Raw genomic sequence first — 23,803 nt, 5'->3', positions numbered from 1 at the left:
TCTCCTGCCCAGGTGTTGTATGGCCGCCCCCTTCGTACTTGTGTGCCTGCCCACCCCCAGTCCTTCTTAGATGAATGGCAGATCAAGGCGGACGAGTGTGACCGCCGTGAAGCTGCCCGGATGGCCCAAGTGACAAGCCACTATGACGCCCACGCCCGCCCCCTTCCCAGGTTGACTGTCGGCCAGCAAGTACGAATCCAGGACCCGACGTCACACCGCTGGGACAAGGTCGGGGTCGTCATGGGCCGTGGCGAGTCCCGTTCGTACCAAGTCCGCCTCCCCAGTGGTCGTGTGTGGTGGTGAAACAGACGCCACCTCCGCCCAGTGCCATCCTCTAGTGACGAACCTTCCTCCCCGTCCCCTGTGTCCCCTTGCCCAGACCAGGAACGAAGGTCGTCAGTTGATCCTCCCATTGTCCCTCGCCGCTCCCCCCGACTCATGGAAAAAGAGTCCGTAGCCGCTCGAGATAGCACTACGAGCGTAAAGGGGGAGGGAGGTGTATAGATATGTAAATACCAAGATATGTGAACACGCCTGACGGCAAGACTGTTACCATTCATTGCACCATTTATTCACATGTCTGTATTACTACATATTATTATAGCATGTCTGATATCTATGCTTATGTCTAATGCCCATGTTCACTTACTATGTCCCGATGTACTATGTCTGTACCGCGCTAGTCAAGTAACTAGAGGACCTCATTTATTGTCCTAGTAATGTCTAGCAACTCTCCTTGCCTAGCTAGCTAACTTCCCTCAGATCGGCTTCGGCCTGGCTACGACACGGAGTCCTTTGTGCTTGTCCCTGTTTTTCTGTACCTGTTGGTTTTCCTGCCGAGTCTTGTACTACTTATGGAATATATCTACTGCTCGTGCCCTGGAGTTTCAAGAACCTTGTCTAGGATATACATCCCACCACACATGGAACAATGTTATTACTGCTTTGCACAACGTGTCAGGTACGACTATTTGAGACACATTACCCTCAGGTGATTTTCTCGACTTATGGAGTATGTTATGTCGTAATTCAAACTGACTTAAGGGAAGAATTAACTTGGGGAGTTTAACATCCTCACCCGATTCGAGAGCAAAAATAACTGCTGACCTATATGGGTCGCGTCGTTGCTCATCTTCCAGTTGTGAAAGAGTGAATGTTGATACAGGCATGACTGGTGCTATATTTCTTGACAGAGCGTCGGCGACAACATTCGCCTTCCCAGGTAAATACCTAAATTTGGGGTCAAACTCTTGAATTGTCAGATACCAGCGTGCTAATCTGCCTGATAAGTTTCTGCCGTGGAACAGCTCAGTTACTGCCGCATGATCAGTAAAAACAGTTATCTTGTAGCCAAAGATAATGTTTTTGAACTTCTTAAGTGCCCACACAACGGCTAACGTTTCTAAATGCGTTACCGAATAACGTGTTTCAGCATCAATTAGTTTGCGACTTGCAAACGCTATCACTCTAAACTTCCTACGCGTATCCTCTTGCATGAGCACTGCTCCGACTCCAAGTCCGGAAGCGTCAATACAGAGAGTGAAAGGTTGAGTGTAGTCTGGGAATGCTAGAACCGGGGCATTGGTAAGCGCTATCTTCAATGCCGTAAAACTATCTTCGTGTTCAGCGTCCCATATAAACATTGCATCTTTTTTGAGCAAACTTGTTAGGGGCGATGCTAATGTTGCATAGCTCTTGATAAAGGAACGATAATATCCAGATAAGCCAAGAAAGCTACGCACATGATCATTTGAGGTAGGACGCGGGAACTGAGATACAGCTTTGACTTTATCATTAACTGTATGTATGCCCTCGCCGTCAACTACATGACCAAGGAAATGGATTCTGGATTTTAAAAACTCATACTTCGAGAGTTTTATTTTGAGGCCTGCTGTGGAAAGTTTGTCCAACACTTTACGCAGTTTAATCAGATGGGAATCGACGTCCTTACTGACTACTATTAGATCATCCAAATAAGCACAGACTGTGGTACCAATCAATCCGGCAAACAGGGTGTTGATCATTCTTTGAAATGTTAGTGGGGCATTTCTGAGACCAAATGGAATCCGTAGAAACTCAAAGTGGCCTAGAGGCGTGGTAAATGCCGTGATTTCTCGTGATTTCTCATTGAGTGGTATTTGCCAATACCCACTAAGCAAATCTAAGTTGCTAAATACCGCATTATCCTTGCATAAGGATTGCAATATGTCGCTTAAGACAGGCATAGGGTACCTGTCAGGGATCGTTTGATCATTGACGCGCCTGAAATCTATAACAGGGCGCCATCCACCATCCTTTTTCGGGATGAGGAATAATGGGCTATTAAAGGGGGATTTTGAGTGTCTAATAACATTCTCATCAAACATACCCTGTACCATATCTTGTACTACAGCGCGCTGGCTATGAGGTAGTCTATAAGCTGGTACGTAAATAGGGTTGGTTCCCTCCTTTAAGGCTATATGATGGGATATTAAATCTGTCTGACCTAGCATTTCCCCTGGCAAGGCTACTATATTTCTATAGTCGGCAAGCAGCTCTAAAAGGCGTGTCTTGCCCTGGGGATGATCGATCACCTTAACATGTGGTGCTATTTGATCTATCCTGGCCTGTCGAGTCTTTTGGCATTTCGCAACAATACCTCGAATTGGGAATTTTGTAGGCTGTACTTCGACATTGTTGTGATATACTAGAAAATCACAAAAATAACATTCTTTCTTTAAGATTCGTTGAACGCCTGTTCGATTTAGAATCAGTATGTCGGTCAAACCACCTGGGCGTATAGTGCTCAGGATAGATTCACATGACAGCCCTTTTACCTTGCACGTTTCCGGGAGACACACAACATCTGTGCCCGTGTACACGTTGGGTAGTTAGACAGTTGCTTTGGTTATTTCCTCATTCTGGTAATGGAGAGTACTCTTCAACACTGCAGGTACGATCGTCCAACTCTTGCTGCTGTAATCACGCTGGGAAAGTGTGTGGTTGAGGTCAAGAGGTATCTCTGACGCACGATCCGCCTTCCTCTTAATAGGATTGGTAGACAACACTTTCGTTTTAGCTGTTAGCATAGGTTCAGAATGACTCATCGCTTTGTAGGAAACACCTTTAAATGTAACAGTATTATTACGTGGAAAACCATCTATCATGTTCTTTCGAAGAGTTGGTAGACCAAGTAACCCGTCGGCTGGCAAATTAAACTGCTGAACTATATAAAAGTCCGCGTAGAAGGGCGTACCACGTCTTGAGAATCTGAGTGGTAACGTCACCATTCCTTTGATGCTCAGCTGAGTACCTGAAACTCTTTCGAGCTCAGCGTTACTGGGCCTCCAATTGAAGTTGCGGTGAGGGAATTTACGTTGTAACTCGTGATAGGACGTCAAGGCCAATACATTAGCGCAAGCACCAGTGTCTATATCAAGAGCCAATCTGGTATTATCCACTAACACCGGCACTGACAACACTTCCACTTTGCTAAGCGCCGCTACTAACGAGGCCGCTATAGAAGTGCTGTGAGGAGGGGCGGGAATTACCCTATATATCCCTCTCCTTGCTGTAGTGTGCGCTGGTCTTCCCCCGACGACTTGTCTTGGGGACGCTTCTGCTTACGCCTATACGACACTTCTGTTTCACTAAGGTCCACACCCCTAGCCTTTATTAGCACATCGCACTCATCGCACTCTAGTTATTATATGTCTTATTTGTGTCACTCATGTTACTTGTATATTATTTGTAATTCGTAACCCATTCCCCAAATATGTAACTGTATATTTTCAGCCTTCTGGCTGCCAAGCTCTTTCAATAAACCGTTAATTATTAATTATTATTATTATTATTATGTCGATTTGTGAAGTGCGCACCATTTGTGTGACTTCTGGGTAGGAGGAGGTATCTTCTTAGCTGCTTCCGAAAATGACCTTGAGGAGTGCTTGGCACTGTTACCTTGGAGCTGATAACAATCTTCTATTATGTGGCCACGTTTATTACAGTATGCGCATCGTAAAGGAGTTTTTTGTTTATAAGTCCGGCGGGGAGGTGCAATCGGAGCTAAGTGTGTCGCATAAGGAGTCTGGGAGGGAGTCGTGTGTGCCATCTGAGGTATCTGGGGTTGGACCATAGGCACCAGAGACGTCAAGGGCTGCGACGTCGTCACTGAGGGCTGCGCCATTAAGGAATGTGCCATTTAGGGGCCCGTAGCCTGGGGACAGAGTTTATTTGCGTACTCCACCATATCCATTGGTGGTTCATACTGTACGTCTTGTGCCCGGCTATATAGAGGACGACGGACGGAAAGCAGAAAGCTTACTAGCTCTATCAACATTTCTACATTGTCCGCTGACATTTTACCCTGCGCGTCGTACCAATCTGAGGTCAGGAATGTCGCTTGCATGTCCTGGCGAACCTAGCCTGCGATGTCGACAGCGTCGACAGGCGTTTGATTGCGTATCCCTGGCATACAACGATCCATCCATCTGAAGTTCCATTGAAGCTGGCCCAGCTGTGACCCACCCCAAAAGATCCCAATTAGTGTTCTCTTAAATTTCTCATAATCAGGGCTCTGCAAACCAAACGCATTTAAACGACTACCGCCATAAGAACCCTGCGTAATGTGGGAACGTACAAATGCCTTTTTGTCTTCCTCAGTCGTTATTTTTCCATTGTGCATGTTATCTTCACATGCACAAATGATATGTGTGACCCGATAATCATCTTGACCCGTAAAATTTCGAACATTATCACCACGCTGCATAATATTAATAACCCTATCAGGTTGAGTTGACGCGGTAGTAGCATTGGCGTGAGGGTTTGTGGAAGTCATTATAGTGTTAGTATTAGTTAAGTTAGTATTCTTATTCCTAACTGAGGACTGGGTTAATATGGGTGTTACTTCTGACGAAACAAACACACTGTCACCTGAATTAGTTATTGTATACTGAGGTGAAGTACTATATGTATTACCAGACCGTAAGATACGACAGTTTTAGTCGTCAAATGATTCCTCAATTACTTTCTCACTACTTCCTACCGAATCGTCTAACTGTGTTCCCGACTCAACTTCAATGTCAGTCTCTGCTTGATCATCTACGAGTTGGTTATAAGCAAATAGTTGCGCTAGGTGTGCAATGTCATCATCACTAGACATTGGAAACTTAGAAAATTATCTATTAGTCTCTTGTGGGTCAATGAATAATTAACAGTAAAAGCAAATTACTTGCCTCTCATTTACAAGATAAATGAATATTAATTGTAGTTAATAATTAAACTATCAATAAGTAAACAGACACTTATGAACCACTGTAAATTATAGAACTTCAATACATTAATTTTACATTCAACACTTTATCATTGAAATAACCCTATCCGACGAACCTATCGGTGTGAAGATATCTCTCGAACGTGTTCATGTGTGTATAATTATGTAATTTAAATACCTATTTATACAGGGCGTGACGTCTGTATAGAAAACGCGATCCTTCAAGGCGAGTTCGGAGTCGAGAGTTGTGTTGAGAGTGGCCGGGGCCTCTTCCTGGTGATGCGCGTGCTGCTCTTGGTTTCCTTGGCAACGAAGAGACGTTTCTACCTTGGCGAGAGACGAGTCCACTTCAAAATAGGGGAGTACCTCCACAGTCGATCAGAAACTGCTGATGATTGGCTTTCGATCTGTTCGTTGCTAGGTCGCTGGCGTGACTGCTGTGTGCCAACTCTTCACAGTCTTCGTATATATGGAGATCTGTATGATGACACCGGAACTTTGTAATCGATGTTCGCGACACAACAAAACTGTTCAGCTACTTGTGAAATATCAATTGTTAGTCCAAGTTATGAAACCTTTCTTCAACACTGTAACACTGTATCAGGAAAATGCTGACACTGGGGTCTTCTTCAACCAGCACAAACTGGATATTCACCAACAGGCTGTAATATATATATATTATGAATTCTGCACGTTTTGTATCTGACAGAGATAAGGAGCGTTCACTAAATATCGTCTCGATACGGGATGTTGTTTTAAACACTCGGATTATGTAACGCGTCACTGTTGTGTGTTTTGTTTTTCACAAAAACACGGATGGTCTGATACGACTACCAGTTTAAAGAATCCGTAAACACCACTGCCACCTATATGAATCGGCTGGATTGTTCAATTAGCCAGGCCGTTCATATATATTTATTATTTGGGTTTAAGTAACGAAACCCAACTGTAGTTCCTTGTTTTATTATAAGAGGATTGTATCGACCGTAAGTTCCACTATATATGATTGAATGAGAAAGGGACGGCGTTTATGTTATATAAACGTTGGTCACGTCCAAACGATATAAGTTGCTGTGAGTGACTGACTAAGGGCCTCGCAGTGCAGGCTTACATACAATGCTGACTATGGGCTTCTTCCCTCTTGGGAGAGTTGCCCTCTCACGTGTACCGTTCATGTCTTACTCATAGACAGTGGAAAGTTACAGGGTGGTGAATCTGAATATAATATCAGAGTTATTGACCCATTTATATAATATGTTCTGTTGATGAGACAGGGGCCCATTACAACCACATAGAAGGGTACAACTTTTTCACAAGGACAGGGAAGGTAGGAAGGGGGGAGGGGTCGCACTCTTCGTCAAGGATACATTAAAATGTTGTATTAATAATTCAATAAAGGGTGAAATAGGAACCGAGTCTGTATGGGTAGAAATCACGGAAGGAAGAGAAAAATTAATTATGGGAGTGATTTACAGGCCCCCAAGTCTTGGGAAAGAAGCAGCTCAGCCCATATGGCAGGAAATGAGTAGGGCAGCAAAATATAACAACCTGTGCATTATGGGGGATTTCAACTTCAGAAATACTGACTGGGACAACATTGTAGGTGACTATGAATCTGAAGACTTCCTAGATGCAGTACAGGAAAATTTTTTGAAACAACTAATTACAGAACCTACTAGAGGTGACAATATATTAGACCCAGTATTAACAAATAAAGAAAATATTATTAGATATATCACAGTAGGGGACGAACTAGGTACCAGTGATCACAGAGAAATCAGGTTCACCCTAAATTGGGAAACGAAAAATGACAATATGGTCAGAGTCCCAAACTTTCGGTTGGTGGATTATCAGGGGTTAAGGTACCTTGGTGACGTCACCTGGGAACAATCACGTCAGTCCCCAGTAGGGAGGGGTGAGGTCATAGATGACACAACAATTGATCATGACTATAATATATTCACTAGTATACTACATATAGCACAAGAACAAAATATACCATACAGAAAAATTAGGTCAAATAAGAATGAGCCAAGGTGGATGACCAGAAAACTTAAACATGACATAGGAATAAAGACTGGAATATATAAGAAATTAAAGGGAGGGGAGGAGCAGCTCAGAAATAGGTATAATGAACTATCTAGGAATGTTAAGAAAAATGTATGGAAAGCAAAGAGAGACTATGAAATCAAAATAGCAAGAGAATCCAAGGCGAATCCCAAGGGATTTTTCCAGGTATACAGAACAACGGTCAAGGACAAAGTTGGGCCTTTAAAGTCAGGAAGGGGAGAAGTGATAAATGGCAGTGAAGAAATAAGCAAGGCATTGAACAGCTACTTCTTATCAGTTTTCACAGAAGAAATTTGCGAGGAAATTCCAGAGGTGGAACTGATATTTAGGGGAAAGGAAGAAGAGAAATTAATGAATATCACTATCAGAAAAGAGGGTGTTCTTAAGAGGATAAATAAACTAAAGACGACAAAATCCCCAGGGCCGGATGAAATTTTCCCTCGAGTCTTGAAAGAGTGTAGGGAACAGATTAGCGGACCTCTCGTAAATTTATTTACAAAACCATTAGACACGGGAGTTGTGCCAGACTTGTGGAAACAGGCAAATGTAGTACCCATATTCAAAAAGGGAGACAGAGCATCAATGTCAAATTACTGGCCGATCAGTTTGACGTCACTACAGTACAGGTAGTGGGGAAATTTCTTGAATCAATTTTAGCAGATAGCATCCGATCGCATTTAGAGAAAAGCAAATTAATCTACTACTCCCAACATGGGTTTACAAAGGGAAAATCTTGTCTAACAAATCTGCTGACGTTTTTTAGGAAAGTCTTCGAGGTAGTAGATAATGAAGAAAATTACGATGTTATTTACTTAGACTTCAGCAAAGCATTTGACAGAGTACCGCATCAGAGGCTTCTGAGAAAAATTAAGGCTCATGGTATTGAGGGGAAAGTTTTAAATTGGATAAAATCATGGCTCACCGATAGAACGCAGAGGGTCAGCGTAGATGGTGTTAAATCTGAATGGGGCCGTGTAACCAGTAGGGTTCCCCATGTGTCAGTACTAGGCCCACTCTTGTTCATTATCAACATAAACGGTCTAGATACTGGGATCAGCAGTGACATAAGCAAGTTTGCTGATGACACCAAAATAGGGTGGCAGGTTAATTCAGGGCAGGATGCAAATGCATTACAGGAGGATCTAAATAAACTGCAGGGGTGGTCTGAAAAATGGCAAATGAAATTCAACACCAGCAAGTGCAGCGTACTTAATATTGGAAGAACAAGTACTGTCAATGTATACAGCCTTAACAACATCAACCTAGAGAAGTCGACTTGTGAAAGAGACCTAGGGGTACTTGTAAGCCCGGACCTACGGCCTAGAAAACAGTGCGTTAATGTTCGAAATAAGGCAAACAGAGTATTGGGTTTTATATCTAGAAGTGTAAGTTATATGAGTGCAGAGGTCTTATTGCAACAATATCTTGCGCTAGTCAGGCCGCACCTCGATTATGCAGTTTAGTTCTGGTGCCCTTATTATAGAATGGATATCAATTCACTAGAGTCGGTGCAGTGAAGAATGACAAAAATGATTCCGGGACTTAGAAACCTTCCATATCAGAATAGGTTAAAGAAACTAAACTTGCATTCCCTAGAAAGACGAAGAGTGCGGGGAGATATGATAGAAGTATTTAAGTGGGTGAAAGGAATCAATAAAGGGGATATAGATAAAGTTCTTATAATATCTGAGCAGGATAGGACCCGAAGCAACGGATTTAAGTTGGATAAGTTTAGGTTTAGGAGGGAGATAGGAAGGAATTGGTTCACAAATAGGGTGGTGGACGAGTGGTCTAGCTTAGCAACTATGTAGTAAGTGCTGGAACGCTGGAAAGTTTCAAAAGGAGACTGGATAGATTCATGGATGATAGAGAGTGGTAGTAATTCTCGACAGGAGCTGCCATGCACAGGCCAACCGGCCTTTTGCAGACTCCTTATTTTCTTATGTTCTTATGTAACCACGACCATGAATATAACAACCACGACCATGATTATAACAACCACGACCATGATTATAACAACCACGACCATGATTATAGCAACTGTGACTATGATTATATCAACCACGACCATGATTATAACAACCACGACTAAGATTATAACAACCACGACCATGGTTATAACAGACTCGGTAAACTGTACCACCGGACTCGCCACCGGGCACGAAGGGCCCATGATCACTTGTCCATTCTATAATAAGGGCACCAGAACTGAACAGCGTGATCGAGGTGCGGCCTGGCTAGCGCTGACGGAGGAAGAGGTGGAGGAGAACAAGGAGGAGGAAGTGGATAATGAAGTTTGGTGCTATTCTGTGTGGGTTTGTGCGATAAGAGACCTCATTACACCACCACCTGACGTGACTCTCTCCCTCTCCCTCTCAGCAAATCTCAACCTAATGGGCAGTTGTTGTAGTGCTTAAAGACTAACCTTTCCCTCAAGTTGCACCTCAAAGGACCCTTGGCTCACCCTTCACCTGTCCTTCTGTACCTTAAGTAACACACATGTACACATAGGTCCTTGTGGTTCTGTGTGGGTCAGGATGGAGTCTGTGCGGGTCAGGATGGAGTCTGTGCGGGTCAGGATGGAGTTTTTGATGTCTTACACCATTACTACCCTCCATGACCAATTATGGAAAGATCAAGCTTCCATTTCACCAATCTACTTCGTCGGCCTCGTTAAACCTCTAATCACCTGCCACTTATCAGGTCGTTAGCGTCAGGCACCGGGGCTCGTTAGCGGAGAGGAAAGGCAGTTTGCTTGAGCGGTGACGAGCGACACTGAGAAAAAATATATGCCTCAGTAATGTCGTTGGCTTTTTGACATTTTATGGCACTATAACAATATGATACTTTATGGCACTATAACAATATGACACTTTATGGCACTATAACAATATGACACTTTATGGCACTATAACAATATGACACTTTATGGCACTATAACTATGACACTATGGCACTATAACAATATGACACTTTATGGCACTATAACAATATGACACTTTATGGCACTATAACTATGACACTATGGCACTATAACAATATGACACTTTATGGCACTATAACAATATGATACTTTATGGCACTATAACAATGACACTTTATGGCACTATAACAATGGCACTATAACTATGGCACTATAACAATATGACACTTTATGGCACTATAACAATATGACACTATAGCAATATGACACTATGGCACTATAACAATATGACACTATGGCACTATAACAATGACACTATGGCACTGTAACACTGACACTTTGTGGCACTATAACAATATGACATTTTATGGCACTATAACAATATGACACTGGCACTATAACAATATGACACTATGGCACTATAACAATATTACACTATGGCACTATAACAATATGACACTATGGCACTATAACAATATGACACTATGGCACTATAACAATATTACACTATGGCACTATAACAATATGACACTACGGCATTATAACAATATGACACTATGGCACTATAACAATATGACACTATGGCACTATAACAATATGACACTATGGCACTATAACAATATGACACTATGGCACTATAACAATATGACACTTTATGGCACTATAATACTGACACTTTATGGCACTATAACAATATGACACTTTATGGCACTATGACAATATGACACTTTATGGCACTATAACAATATGACACTTTATGGCATTATAACAATATGACACTTTATGGCACTATAACAATATGACACTTTATGGCACTATAACAATATGACACTTTATGGCACTATAACAATATGACACTATGGCACTATAACAATATGACACTTTATGGCACTATGACACTTTATAACAATATGACACTTTATGGCACTATAACAATATGACACTTTATGGCACTATAACAATATGACACTTTATGGCACTATAACACTGTGACACTTTATGTCACTATAACAATATGACACTTTATGGCACTATAACAATATGACACTTTATGGCACTATAACAATATGACACTTTATGGCACTATAACAATGACACTTTATGGCACTATAACACCGTGACACTTTGTCACTATAACAATATGACACTTTATGGCACTATAATATGACACTTTATGGCACTATAACAATATGACACTTTATGGCACTATAACTATGACACTATGGCACTATAACAATATGACACTTTATGGCACTATAACACTTTGACACTTTATGTCACTATAACAATATGACACTTTATGGCACTATAACACTGACACTTTATGGCACTATAACAATATGACACTTTATGGCACTATAACACTTTGACACTTTATGTCACTATAACAATATGACACTTTATGGCACTATAACACTGACACTTTATGGCACTATAACAATATGACACTTTATGGCACTATAACACTGACACACTTTATGGCGCTATAACACACACACTTTATGGCACTGTAACAATATGACACTTTATGGCAGATTTTGACAAATTAATGACACTTCATGACACTGTAACCAAGAACTTGCTGTAAAATGCAAAAATAGGTTAGGTTAGGTTTTTTTATGACAGTTTTCGTTCCTCTGTGTTATGAAGGTGTATACATGTTGGTCTATGGCCAGTCAGAAGTTTCCAGAAATACGAAATACACAAGTTATTACGGCTATAAGGCAACTATTGCTATTAGGCAGCTATTGCTATTTAGTTGAACATACAAGTGTGTTTCATGTCCTCGTTACACTTAATTATCTTCAAAGAGTAGATAGTGGTGGTGGTGGTGGTGATAGTAGTAGTGGTGATGGTTGTGTGTGGTGGTGGTGGTAGTGGTGGTTGTGTGTGGTGGTGGTGGTAGTGGTGGTGGTGGTGGTGGTTGTATGTGGTGGTAGTAGTGGTGGTGGTGGTGGTGGTGATAGTAGTGGTAGTGGTGGTGGTGATGGTGGTGGTAGTAGGGGTGGTAGTGGTGGTGGTGATAGTAGTGGTGGTTGTGTGTGGTGGTGGTAGTAATAGTGGTAGCGACTAGGGATGTGTAACTATATAATGAGCCTGAATTTACGATGATATAAAGTAGGTACGTGTGTGTGTGTGTGTGTGTGTGTGTGTGTGTTTCTATGACATCGGCAGTATTATCATGAGAGTTTCCGTTTTCAGTCTCCACGACTATCAGTCTCTCTCTCACTGCCCACGCGTACGGTGCCTGTACTACCACCACCACCACCACTACTACTAACACCATCACCACTACCACCACCACTACCACTACTACCACCACCACCACTACTCCTAACACCATCATCATCATCACCACCACCACCACCACCACCACCACCACCACTACTAACACCATCACCACTAGTAACACCATCACCACTACCACCACCACCACTACCACCACCACCACTACCATCACCACCACCACTACTAACACCATTACCACTACTACCACAACCACTACTACCATCACTACCACTGAGTTACTTCTGTTTAAATACGCTACTGTTGTGTTATCTACTGTTACTTACCCGTCCGTCAAGTGTTACTTAAAAGTGGTGACAGACAGTGTTACGTTTACATCATTATTTAAGTGATGTTTCGCAGTGTCCGTGAATGTTACTTTAGCTTATGGTACTAAAAGTGTAAACTGTCGATGTTTCTTGAAGTGTTACGTTATGCTGCTGTATAAGTGTTGCCTGCTGATACTACGTAAATTGTTGTGATTGTGGTTTGTTGGTGGTTTTAATGTTGTTGTTAAGGTTATAGGCCGGTTTGTGTCCAGTGTTAATTCGTGCCAACCTAACCTGACCTAACCTAGCCTCCACGTAAATTTAGGGTGGTTAATCTTCAGCTGAAATAAGCTAGGGTGTCTCATCTGCAGGTAATAACTTATTAATATCCATATTGCAGTTGTTTAATAACCGTGTTTAATTACTTCAATAATCTGATGTGTTTTATGTTACAATTAATTTATATTGATAACAAAACCATAATCCTGATACAAAGATAAAACTAAAAGAAACTGAAATGTTTTAGGAGTTAAGTGCTTGTAAGGATAAGAGAATGGTGTAGAGCTGACGTGGTGAAACATAACGTGGAGACGAGGGGTAATGGATATACCTGAAGGAGGGGGCGAAGGAAGGAAGATTAACGCACAAGACGCAAGAGTAGTTACGACCTCCAACCAGACGACCTCCAGTAACCAAGATACAGTAACGACCTCCAGTCACCAAGATACAGCAATAGGGACGACCTCCAGTCACCAAGATACAGCAATAGGGACGACCTCCAGTCCCCAAGATACAGCAATAGGGACGACCTCCAGTCACCAAGATACAGTAACAGGGACGACCTCCAGTCACCAAGATACAGCAATAGGAACGACCTCCAGTCACCAAGATACAACAACCGGAACGACCTACAGCCAGACGACCTCCAGTCACCAAGATACAGCAACAGGGACGACCTCCAGCCCCCAAGGTACAGCAGTAGGGACGACCTCCAGTCACCAAGACCAATAGGGGCGACCTCCAGTCACCAAGATACAGCAATAGGGACGACCTCCAGTCACCAAGATACAGTAACAGGGACGACCTCCAGTCACCAAGATACAGCAATAGGAACGACCTCCAGTCACCAAGATACAACAACAGGGACGACCTCCAGCCCCCAAGGTACAGCAGTAGGGACGACCTCCAGTCACCAAGATACAGCAACAGGGACGACCTCCAGTCCCCAAGATACAGCAATAGGGACGACCTCCAGTCACCAAGATACAGCAATAGGGACGACCTCCAGTCCCCAAGATACAGCAATAGGGACGACCTCCAGCCCCCAAGCTACAGCAATAGGGACGACCTCCAGTCCCCAAGATACAGCAATAGGGACGACCTCCAGTCACCAAGATACAACAACCGGAACGACCTCCAGTCACCAAGATACAGCAACAGGGACGACCTCCAAGGAACCGGAGGCTGGACTACTGTTCCCAGAAAGGTGGCGGTACTCGACGGACGACAGCAGTGATGACGAGGAGGACTGTGAGGACGACCCAAGAGGTGTTGGGTGGGCGGGGTTGGGCGGCGCCGTCTTCAAGGAGCTCTGGCACGACGCCCGTGATTACCTGGGACCCGCGAGGCCATCCCAGGTGAGGCACTCCCAGGTGAGGCACTCCCAGGTGAGGCACTCTTAAGTGAGGCACTTTGCTCTCTTTCTGGCAATCTACTGTACTTTCTCTTCCTCCTCCTTTTAGGTAAGGTATTCCGAGATTAGAGGAAGAATACTTTCTCTCTCCTTCACTCTCCCTATTTTCTCGTTTTCTCTCCTCTTTATCTTCTCCCTTTCTTTTATCTATATTCTCTTTCTCTTAAATTTTCCGTGGTCTTACCTTTCTCTTCCTTGCCATTACCAGGTGAGAGAATGTCTGTCTCATTCTTCCTTATTTTCTCTCACTTTATCTTGTTTATGTACCTGTGTGGCCCCCCATCCTTCCTTCCTTCCCCTTCCTCTCTGTCTCCCTCTCTTGCACTGTTCCTCTCCTGCTTTTCCCCTTTCTCTCCCTCCCTCACCCCATTTCTCCTTCCCCCCTCTCCCTCCCTCCTTCCTTCCTTCCCTCTCTCACCCTGTTTCTCCTTCCTTCCCTCTTCTCCCCTCTCACCCCCCTTCTTCCCCCCATTTCTGACATTTTCAACTTTCATTGTAATAAATTGTATAACTGAAGGGTTCCCAGACTCGGCTGATGTGAGGAGGAAACTGGGAACTGTTTATGAATATTCCAGGTACGAATTGTTAGATGCATCACTTGGGCTCCTTCCTTCTTTTTGTTTGTTTGTTTGTGGGGGTGGTGAAGAGTGTGGGGGCGGTGATTGTATGTTTTTATTGATATGTTCCTGTGTGCGTGTAAGTATATGTGCGTATTGGTGGATGTGTATACGTATATCAGTAATCTGTATATTAGTATACTTCTATGTTTCCACGCCATTTTATCAGTAATCCTAAACAATGGATAATTTTTTTAATAATGGTAAACAAACTATGTCAGGTATTTCGGGAATGTGAAGAAAAATAATATTGGAATCTTCTACCGTTTAGGAAAATGTCGAGGATTTTATACACAGGAATTTACGGCGGCCGTATTCATAACATTTCTTGAAGCTATAAGGGAAAAAGGTTCCGTTATAGTGAGGTTCAGTTTGGGGGGAAAGTTAGTTAAGCTAAAGTCAGGTAAATTACGCTAAAGTAAGGTAAATTACGCTAAAGTAAGGTAAGTTAAGCTAAAGTGAGGTAAAATAAGGTAAATTAAGGTAAGTTAAGCTAAAGTAAGGTAAATTAAACTAAAGTAAGGTAAATTAAGCTAAATTAAGGTAAATTAAGCTAAAGTAAGGTAAGTTACGCTAACGTAAGGTAAGTTTAGCTAAAGTAAGGTAAATTACGCTAAATTAAGGTAAGTTAAGCTAAAGTAAGGTAAATTACGCTAACGTAAGGTAAGATAAGCTAAAGTAAGGTAAATTACGCTAAAGTAAGGGAAAGTAAAGCCAAAGTAAAATAAGTTCGTAGACAGCTACCAAACAGGGAGGTACTACCGCCTGGGAAGACATTGGAAGCATAATGTATTGTCTAATGATAGACCCTACTGCCATATCGCATCACAATAATTGTGACCAAGTCCCAGGTTGCTGATCTGACTTTCTACCTCATTTACACACAATTACAGGGTCCAAATTGTTTCTCTACTTTAACAACACAACATATAGAACTTTTCTCACTCTTGATCTGTTTTATTCTTTCTATTATTTTATTCTATGAAATCAGTTGACAATAACATTAAAGCGGGGCCTTCTCGGATGGGTCCCACTGGTCGGAAAGGTTGTGGACCCCAGGGCCGAACTGATCATCAACTACTGGGGCCCTCGACAGACGCCACCGCGGTTGCTGGAGGATCGGCTTTTTTCATACTTAAGTTTTCCAACATTCACGGCCTAAGATCCAATTTTTCTTCTAGTAATCCTTTTGGCCCTTAACCAAAAACATCTGTAATAACTTCTGCACTCCCTCTTTTCTTCCTCTCGTCCGACCTGATATCTCTACAGCCAACTCTTCCCCTGACAAAGCCAATCTCTTTGGCACTTTATTCTCCTCAAACTCCACCTTAGACGATTCCAACTCTATCCCCCCTATCCCTGCTCCTCCTCCTGAGCCTATGCACTTTCCTATAATCTCCACTCATAGGGTTGCTGGTGTGTTATCCAATTTGGATGCGAGTAAGTCGCATGGACCAGACGGAACACCCCCTCGTGTTCTGAGGGAGTGTGCTCAAATTTTGGCCCCTGTGCTTGCTCGCCTCTTTCGAATTTGCCTCAAAACTCAAACATTTCCTTCTTCTTGGAAACATGGCTTGGTTCAGCCAATCCCGACGAAGGGTGACCATTCTAATCCCTCTAACTATCGCTCCATTGCCCTAACTTCATCTCTCTCTAAGATTTTCGAAACTATCTTTAGCTCTCATTTTCTCCGTCACCTTGAACGCCTTTCTCTTTTGTCGGATCACCAGTATGGTTTTCGCCAGGCGAGATCTACTGGTGATCTGCTCTCCTGCTGCACCCATCTTTGGTCATCCTCTCTTAGGGATTATGGGGAAACTTTCGTCGTGGCCCTTGACATCTCCAAAGCATTTGACAGGGTATGGCACAAGTCTTTACTTTCTAAACTTCTCCCTTATGGTTTCTCTCCTCCACTTTGTTCTCTAATTTCCAGCTACCTTGAGAACCGATCCATGGCAGTTGTTGTCGAGGGATCGATCTCTCGCACTTTCTCTGCCAATAGTGGTGTTTCACAGGGTTCTGTTCTTTCACCTACTCTCTTCCTTCTTTTTATCAATGATTTACTTCACACTACTACTACTCCTATCCATTCTTACGCTGATGATTCTACTCTTCGCTCTTATCATTTTCCCTTTCCCCTAACTCTCGAACTAGATATGTTTCTAGAGCTGATTTCATTACATCTATCAATGCGGATCTGTGCAGCATCTCCGAATGGGGAGGGAGAAATTTGGTTACATTCAATAGTAATAAAACACAGTATTTACCAAATACACTCTCCAAAATAGAAGATCTCCCACCAATCACATTTCAGGACGCAATTGTTCTGCCAAATTCTAAATTAGATACGATAGGCCTCACCATTTCCTCTAATATGTCATGGAAATCACACATCTACAATGTTGCTAAAGCTGCCTCCCGAAAGTTGAGAATGCTGTACAGATGCCGTAGCTACTTCACTCCTGAGCAGTTGCTTCAAGTTTATAAGGGATTCATTCGTCCTAACTTGGAGTACTGCTCTCATATCTGGGGTGGCTCGTCTTCTGTCCAACTGTTAGATAGGGTGGAATCAAAGGCATTTCGTCTTATTAACTCTCCTCTTTTAGTTGATAATCTCTCTTCCCTTTCGCTTCGCCCCAATGTTGCTTCACTCTCCCACTTTTACAGGTACTTTAACGGGCAATGTTCGGTGGATTTGACATCCTATGTACCGCCGGCAAGGCTGAGGGCTCGTAACACTCGTCTTGCCAGCGATGCCCACCGTTTCGTTGTGGATGTCGGTCACACTAGAATAACCCGTTATAGTACATCCTTCTTTCCTCACACAGCCAAACTGTGGAATGCTCTGCGTTCCTCTGTGTTTCCATACTTTTACAATCTGTCTCACTTTAAAAAGCTGGTTTTCCGGCATCTTCATGGTGTAGATTAATAATATTTTTCTCTTCTATTTTAAATTTCTTTTAACTCATATTTTTTCGCTCCCTCCCCAGGCCCGTTGTGGGCCGATGATCTGTGGCCGGGTGGGCTATTTCCCATAAACAAAAACAAAGTATATTAAGGCTTAAGTAAGGTAAACTAGGGTTACAGTAAAGTAAAATAAAGTAAGGGTTAATTATGTAAAATAAAGTAAACTAAGCTAAATAAAATAAGACTTAAAATTGGTAAGATAACTTGTACATAACCTGTATAATCTTCATTACATAACCCGTATTTAACTCTCCCTCACAGCACGGAGGCGATTCAGACAGCTGGCGGAGTAGCGGTGGGCTGGGTCAAACGCGTCCTTCTACCCAGAACATACAAGAAGACGCCACCACCTTCTTCAGGGACGGCAGGAGAAGAATCGACTACGTGCTGGTTTACGAGGATGTCGCGGGAACCTCTCGTAGGACTGGCCGGGAGGATAATAAGGATGTCAGCAGGACACTCTCGGCCAGCGAGAAGCGTTCACGTAAACACGACGTTTGGCGACAGCGATTTATGACGTCACTGATGAAGGCGGGGCTACACATGGAGGAGGTGGGTGTGGGCCCTTTCATTATTTCCTTTCTTCTTTCCTTCATTATTTGCTTCTTTACTTCATATTTCTTTCTTTCTATTATTACCTCATTTCCTTTCATTTTTCCTTCATTACCTCATTTCCTTTTTTACCTGCATTATTTCCTTCGTCTCTTCCTAATTTTCTTCTTTACATCATAACTTCCGTCCTTTCATATTTCTTTCATCCCATCTTCTTTCCTAAGTTTATATGGGATTTTGCACAAAGTTAGGCACCATCCGTGTCGTATCTTAAGTGAGTCAGTAAAATACGCTTCCAAGTGTTGTGTTCTGACCTCACACGTGTTGTGTTCTGACCTCACTAGGGGAAAGGTCACGGCAGGGTTAGCTCCGGAGGGATAATTATCAGATATGGCCAGTGCTATGTGCGGGTATGAGAGTTTGTTGACCAAACTGGGGTGGTCCATTGAAGAATTGGCAAGGGCCAAGTTAGAAATTGAGAGGGCCACGTTGGAGAACCTGAAATTAAGGAAAGAGCTGGCGAAGTTAAAAGGAGAGGCTGGACGAGTAAAGCCAGTGTCTGACGAAAAATCAAGCGAGTGGAAAATTGTGACTAGTGGGAAGACAAAGCTGGTGGTGAAGAAGCACACGAAGGATACGACAACAACAGCTAAGTGTACCAACCCTTTCAGTCCCTTGATAGACGAATTGGACGTTAGTACAGTCAGGGACAGGGATGACAAGGAAGGTATAAAAACTTTAATTGTTGGTGACTCACAGGTAAGGTACATGGACAGGGCCTTTTGTGGTAAAAACAAAAATAGGATGAGGGTGTGTTTGCCAGGAGCTGGGGTGGGGGATATAATTGAGTTAGGGAACGAACTTGCAAACAGCGATCACAAAGAAATTCGATTCCAGTTAGATTTTCAGGGCAGACGTAAGGAAAATTCCACTAAAGCACCAGATTTCAGAAGGGCAAACTTTGACAGTTTAAAGAGGCAGCTGAGAGAGGGGGTGTCGCGCTTGGCCGTGAACCTGACAGATGACACCGACCTAATAACGAGATCTGAGATTGCTGAGTTCCACGACAATTTAAATAGTGAGTTACTTAATGCACAAAGGCAGAACATACCATACAAAAAACTCAGATCAGACAACAATGACCCTAAATGGATAAATAATTATTTAAAGAACATCATTGGCCAAAGGAAGGCTATAGGTAGAAGGATAAATCGTGGCGAAATTCACCTCCGGGACTATTATAGGGTATTGGCGAGTAGGGTTAAAACCGAGATAAGGAAAGCAAAGAGGAATAATGAGGTAAGGATAGTAAGGGAGGCAAAGACAAACCCCAAAGGATTCTACCAAATGTATCAAACTAAAACACGAGAAAAGATTGGACCAATACGGTCAGACTCCGGCGAGCTCACTGATAACGACGGAGAAATGAGCAATAATTTGAATAAATATTTTTCAACAGTTTTCACCACCGAAAATTTAAACATGATACCCGAGGCACCGACTCTATTCAGAGATAGTGAAGAAAACAAATTAAGTGAGATAGTAGTGACTAGTAACGATGTTAGTAAGCAAATAGACAAACTAAAGCCTAATAAGTCACCTGGTCCTGATGAGATATTTGCCAGAGTATTAAAGGAATGTAAGGAAGAGCTTAGTATGCCCTTAGCAAAGTTGTTTAACATGTCCTTAAAAACAGGTGTAGTACCAGAATCCTGGAGGATAGCGAATGTAATACCGATTTTCAAGAAGGGGGATAGATCACTATCCTCTAACTACCGCCCAATCAGTCTAACATCAATAGTAGGCAAATTACTGGAAGCAATCATTTCAAACTCTATTCGAAATCACCTGGAGAAGCACCGATTGATCAATGATTCCCAGCATGGCTTCACAAGCGGACGTTCTTGCCTAACTAATCTATTAACATTCTTTTCATCAGTTTTCGAATCGGTGGACGAGGGGCACAATTATGATGTGGTATATCTCGACTTTAGCAAAGCCTTCGACAGAGTCCCCCACGAAAGACTAATTAGAAAGGTAGAAGCTCATGGCATCAAAGGTGACATCCTTAAATGGATTAGGGCGTGGTTACAGGACAGGAAACAGCGAGTGAGCATTAACGGCACTAAGTCCCATTGGAGCAACGTCACAAGTGGAGTTCCCCAAGGCTCAGTACTTGGACCATTATTATTTATTATATACATAAACGACATAGATATCGGCATAGACAGCAACATAAGTAAATTTGCTGATGACACTAAAATAGGACGTGTTATTAAATCTGACGAGGACTCGGCAAAACTACAGGAAGATCTAAACAAATTTTTCGAATGGTCTGAAAAATGGCAGATGAAATTCAACGTGGACAAATGTAAAGTACTCAGTATAGGAGATGTAAACAGGGAAACCAGATACCAGATGAACAACGATGCCATAGAGAAATCCGACTGCGAGAGAGATTTAGGAGTAATGATAAGTAGGAACCTTAAGCCAAGTAAACAATGTGTTTTTGCTCGTAACAAGGCTAATAAAGTACTTGGGTTCATACAAAGGAGTGTTAGTTACAAGACTAGCGAGGTCATCCTAAAGCTGTATCTTGCTCTTGTGAGACCACACCTGGATTACGCAGTTCAGTTCTGGTCACCGTATTACAGAATGGATATAGAATCCTTGGAAAGAATTCAGAGGAGAATGACAAGACTAATCCCGGGCATTAGGAACCTTGAGTATAGAGACAGGTTAAAGCATCTTAATTTGTACTCCCTTGAGAGACGTAGAGCGAGGGGCGACCTGATAGAGGTGTATAAGTGGAAGGCAGGGCTAAACAAAGGGGACATTACAAAGGTACTCAAATTATCCAACCAGGAGCGAACTCGTAACAATGGTTTTAAATTAGACAAATTTAGATTTAGGCGTGAAATAGGTAAACACTGGTTTGGAAACAGAGTAGTGGATGAATGGAACAAGTTACCAAATATCATCATTAACTCGAATACGCTGAATTGCTTCAAACATAGGTTGGATGCTCATATGAGCAATAGGGGTTGGGTGTAAACGGGACTGCCCAGTATGGGCCAATAGGCCCGCTGCAGTTTCCTCCATTCTTATGTTCTTATGTTCTTATAAGGTAAACATATGACGTAGGAGTTTTAAGAATCCTACATAAACACTCTTGCCCCTCGTAAAAGCTTTGTAGGATGAACCTCCAAAATCCTTAAGACGGGCGATAAGTGTCGGGCTGACCCATCCTGGAGGTAATAATCATTGATATAACCTTGGCCATCTGGTGTAGGGTTGTGGTTGTAGGTAGTGGTGATTGTGGGTTGATGGTTGAGAAAGGTTTTGAGTGACGCAGTGTTGTCGGTGCTGGTTGATGGTTGTAGTGTGTGTGTGTGTAACAAAGCTGGAACAAGTCTTAACCTTGTCATCACTGGACTTGATCTCTCAACCATCTGCATGGAAACATCATCCATTCTCTCTCCTGCATTAACGCGAAAATGGGTTCTATATGCCTGACGGGCCGTTAGGAACAGTTTGGATACAGCTCACTGTTTACTAAATCTTCAGTACACAGGGAGGCAGCGTGGCCTGGCACTGCACTCAACCGCCTTCACTTCCCCAACTGTAAAGCGAGGAACCCATTTATAATTGTGTGAACTGGAAATTCTCCAGGATTGAACCAGCGCCCCGGAGACCCTTCGGACAGAAGGCCAATGGAATGATCAGACAAGTACTGTACATGAATCTCAGTAGAATGATTAGATACGCACGTGAATGTCCCAGGAGTTATCAGATCTACACGAGAATGTCGGTAAAATTATCTTAAAGACAGACATATTGTGAGTCACTGGGGAAACCGCAAGTAAATAAACAATGGGAATTGCCTGAGGTGCGATGCTTCAGTGAGGCCTTGATATAGGATGTTATTGGAGGAGTTTCCATTTAGCCTTTTTAACCGAGGATAAGTTAGCTTCACAATATAGATGGAGTTTTATAATTAATGTACTAGATGGAGATATTGGTTTCTATTTGGTGGTGTCTGGCAACGAATTGTGAGATGGCGATAGGTATCGTACACAGCTCTTAGTTATTAACGCGCTGTCAGACGTACAGACTCATTTGCTGGGTCATATATCGAGTTTTTGAAGTCAATTTGAAAGTTTCTCTCCGTCATGTGTCGGGTTACGATGTTTTATATCAAGGGAGTTACATAGCGAGTGAGTTACATTTCAGGTGTGAGAGAGTGTGGAGTTATCGTATACTGCTACTGTGTTGTTGCACCGTCGTAGAGGTAGCCGAATCCTGTAATGGTCCAGGAAACGGGAAAGTTGACAGTCATAGCTTTGTTTGTCTATCTGCCCGTCTCTCTTCCCCGTGTTTCATGTGTAGGCCACAGGGAGAGAGAGAGAGATATTCACGTGAGGCTCCATAATCCCATATGCTGAGCGATACTTCCACCATTACCAAGTTTAAGGTTCTGTGTGTGTGTTTAACACAAACGCTGGGGTAAATTCACTAATGTTCAGTGCGTCGCCTATAATGGAGTTAGGTTAATGGGCGTATTGTAAATTATTAAGAGGCTGGCGGTGTGTGGCTCTTTTGTGGCTGTTATTCTCTTTTATCCTCTTCACCACTGATTGGCTCGTTAGCCGCTTGGGCGATCGGTCACGTCTGTTACGCACTGTTGGCAAGTACTGGGCATGTATTGGTCACTGCTCACTTTTGTGAGTTACTGTTCACTTTTGTGAGTTACTGTTCACTTTTGTGAGTTACTGGTCACTGTTGTGAGTTATTGGTCACTGTTGTGAGTTACTGCTCACTTTTGTGAGTTCCTGGTTACTGTTGTGAGTTATTGGTCACTGTTGTGAGTTACTGGTCACTGTTGTGAGTTACTGGTCACTTGTGAGTTACTGGTCACTGTTGTGAGTTATTGGTCACTGTTGTGAGCTATTGGTCACTGTTGTGAGTTATTGGTCACTGTTGTGAGTTATTATACACTGTTGGCAATTGTACAGTCCCGGCCAGAAGTTCCTGAACTATCCTAGCCAGCTACCACTACTGCCAGTTAAAGTGTGAGACTAATACGACTGAGATTATAATATCGAAACACCAGACTCAAGTTCATTTTTTAACCATCAGATGGCACACCGTGATTTTTATAAGGGAGGGGTGATT

At 42.7% G+C, this 23,803-nt stretch overlaps 1 protein-coding gene across 7 annotated transcripts in view; it reads left to right on the top strand.

The window, feature by feature from the left end:
• The window catches only part of LOC121862940 (anoctamin-7-like), a 149,488-nt gene that overhangs the window by 88,323 nt on the left and 37,362 nt on the right, over positions 1-23,803 (top strand). For 4 of the 7 annotated variants that reach the window (XM_042361387.1, XM_042361386.1, XM_042361385.1 and 1 more), the window contains exon 3: positions 18,338-18,628. In XM_042361387.1, coding sequence (XP_042217321.1) covers positions 18,338-18,628 — 291 coding nt within the window. Of the gene's footprint in view, positions 1-13,812; positions 14,467-18,337; positions 18,629-23,803 lie in introns of those variants that run through there. The other 3 variants (XM_042361391.1, XM_042361390.1, XM_042361389.1) reach the window with 3 other exon arrangements.

The sequence above is a fragment of the Homarus americanus genome, unplaced genomic scaffold (genome assembly GCF_018991925.1).
Source record: "Homarus americanus isolate GMGI-L3 unplaced genomic scaffold, GMGI_Hamer_2.0 scaffold24922, whole genome shotgun sequence".
NCBI classification, from domain to species: domain Eukaryota; kingdom Metazoa; phylum Arthropoda; class Malacostraca; order Decapoda; family Nephropidae; genus Homarus; species Homarus americanus.
This window is presented reverse-complemented; position numbering and strand designations above follow the sequence as displayed.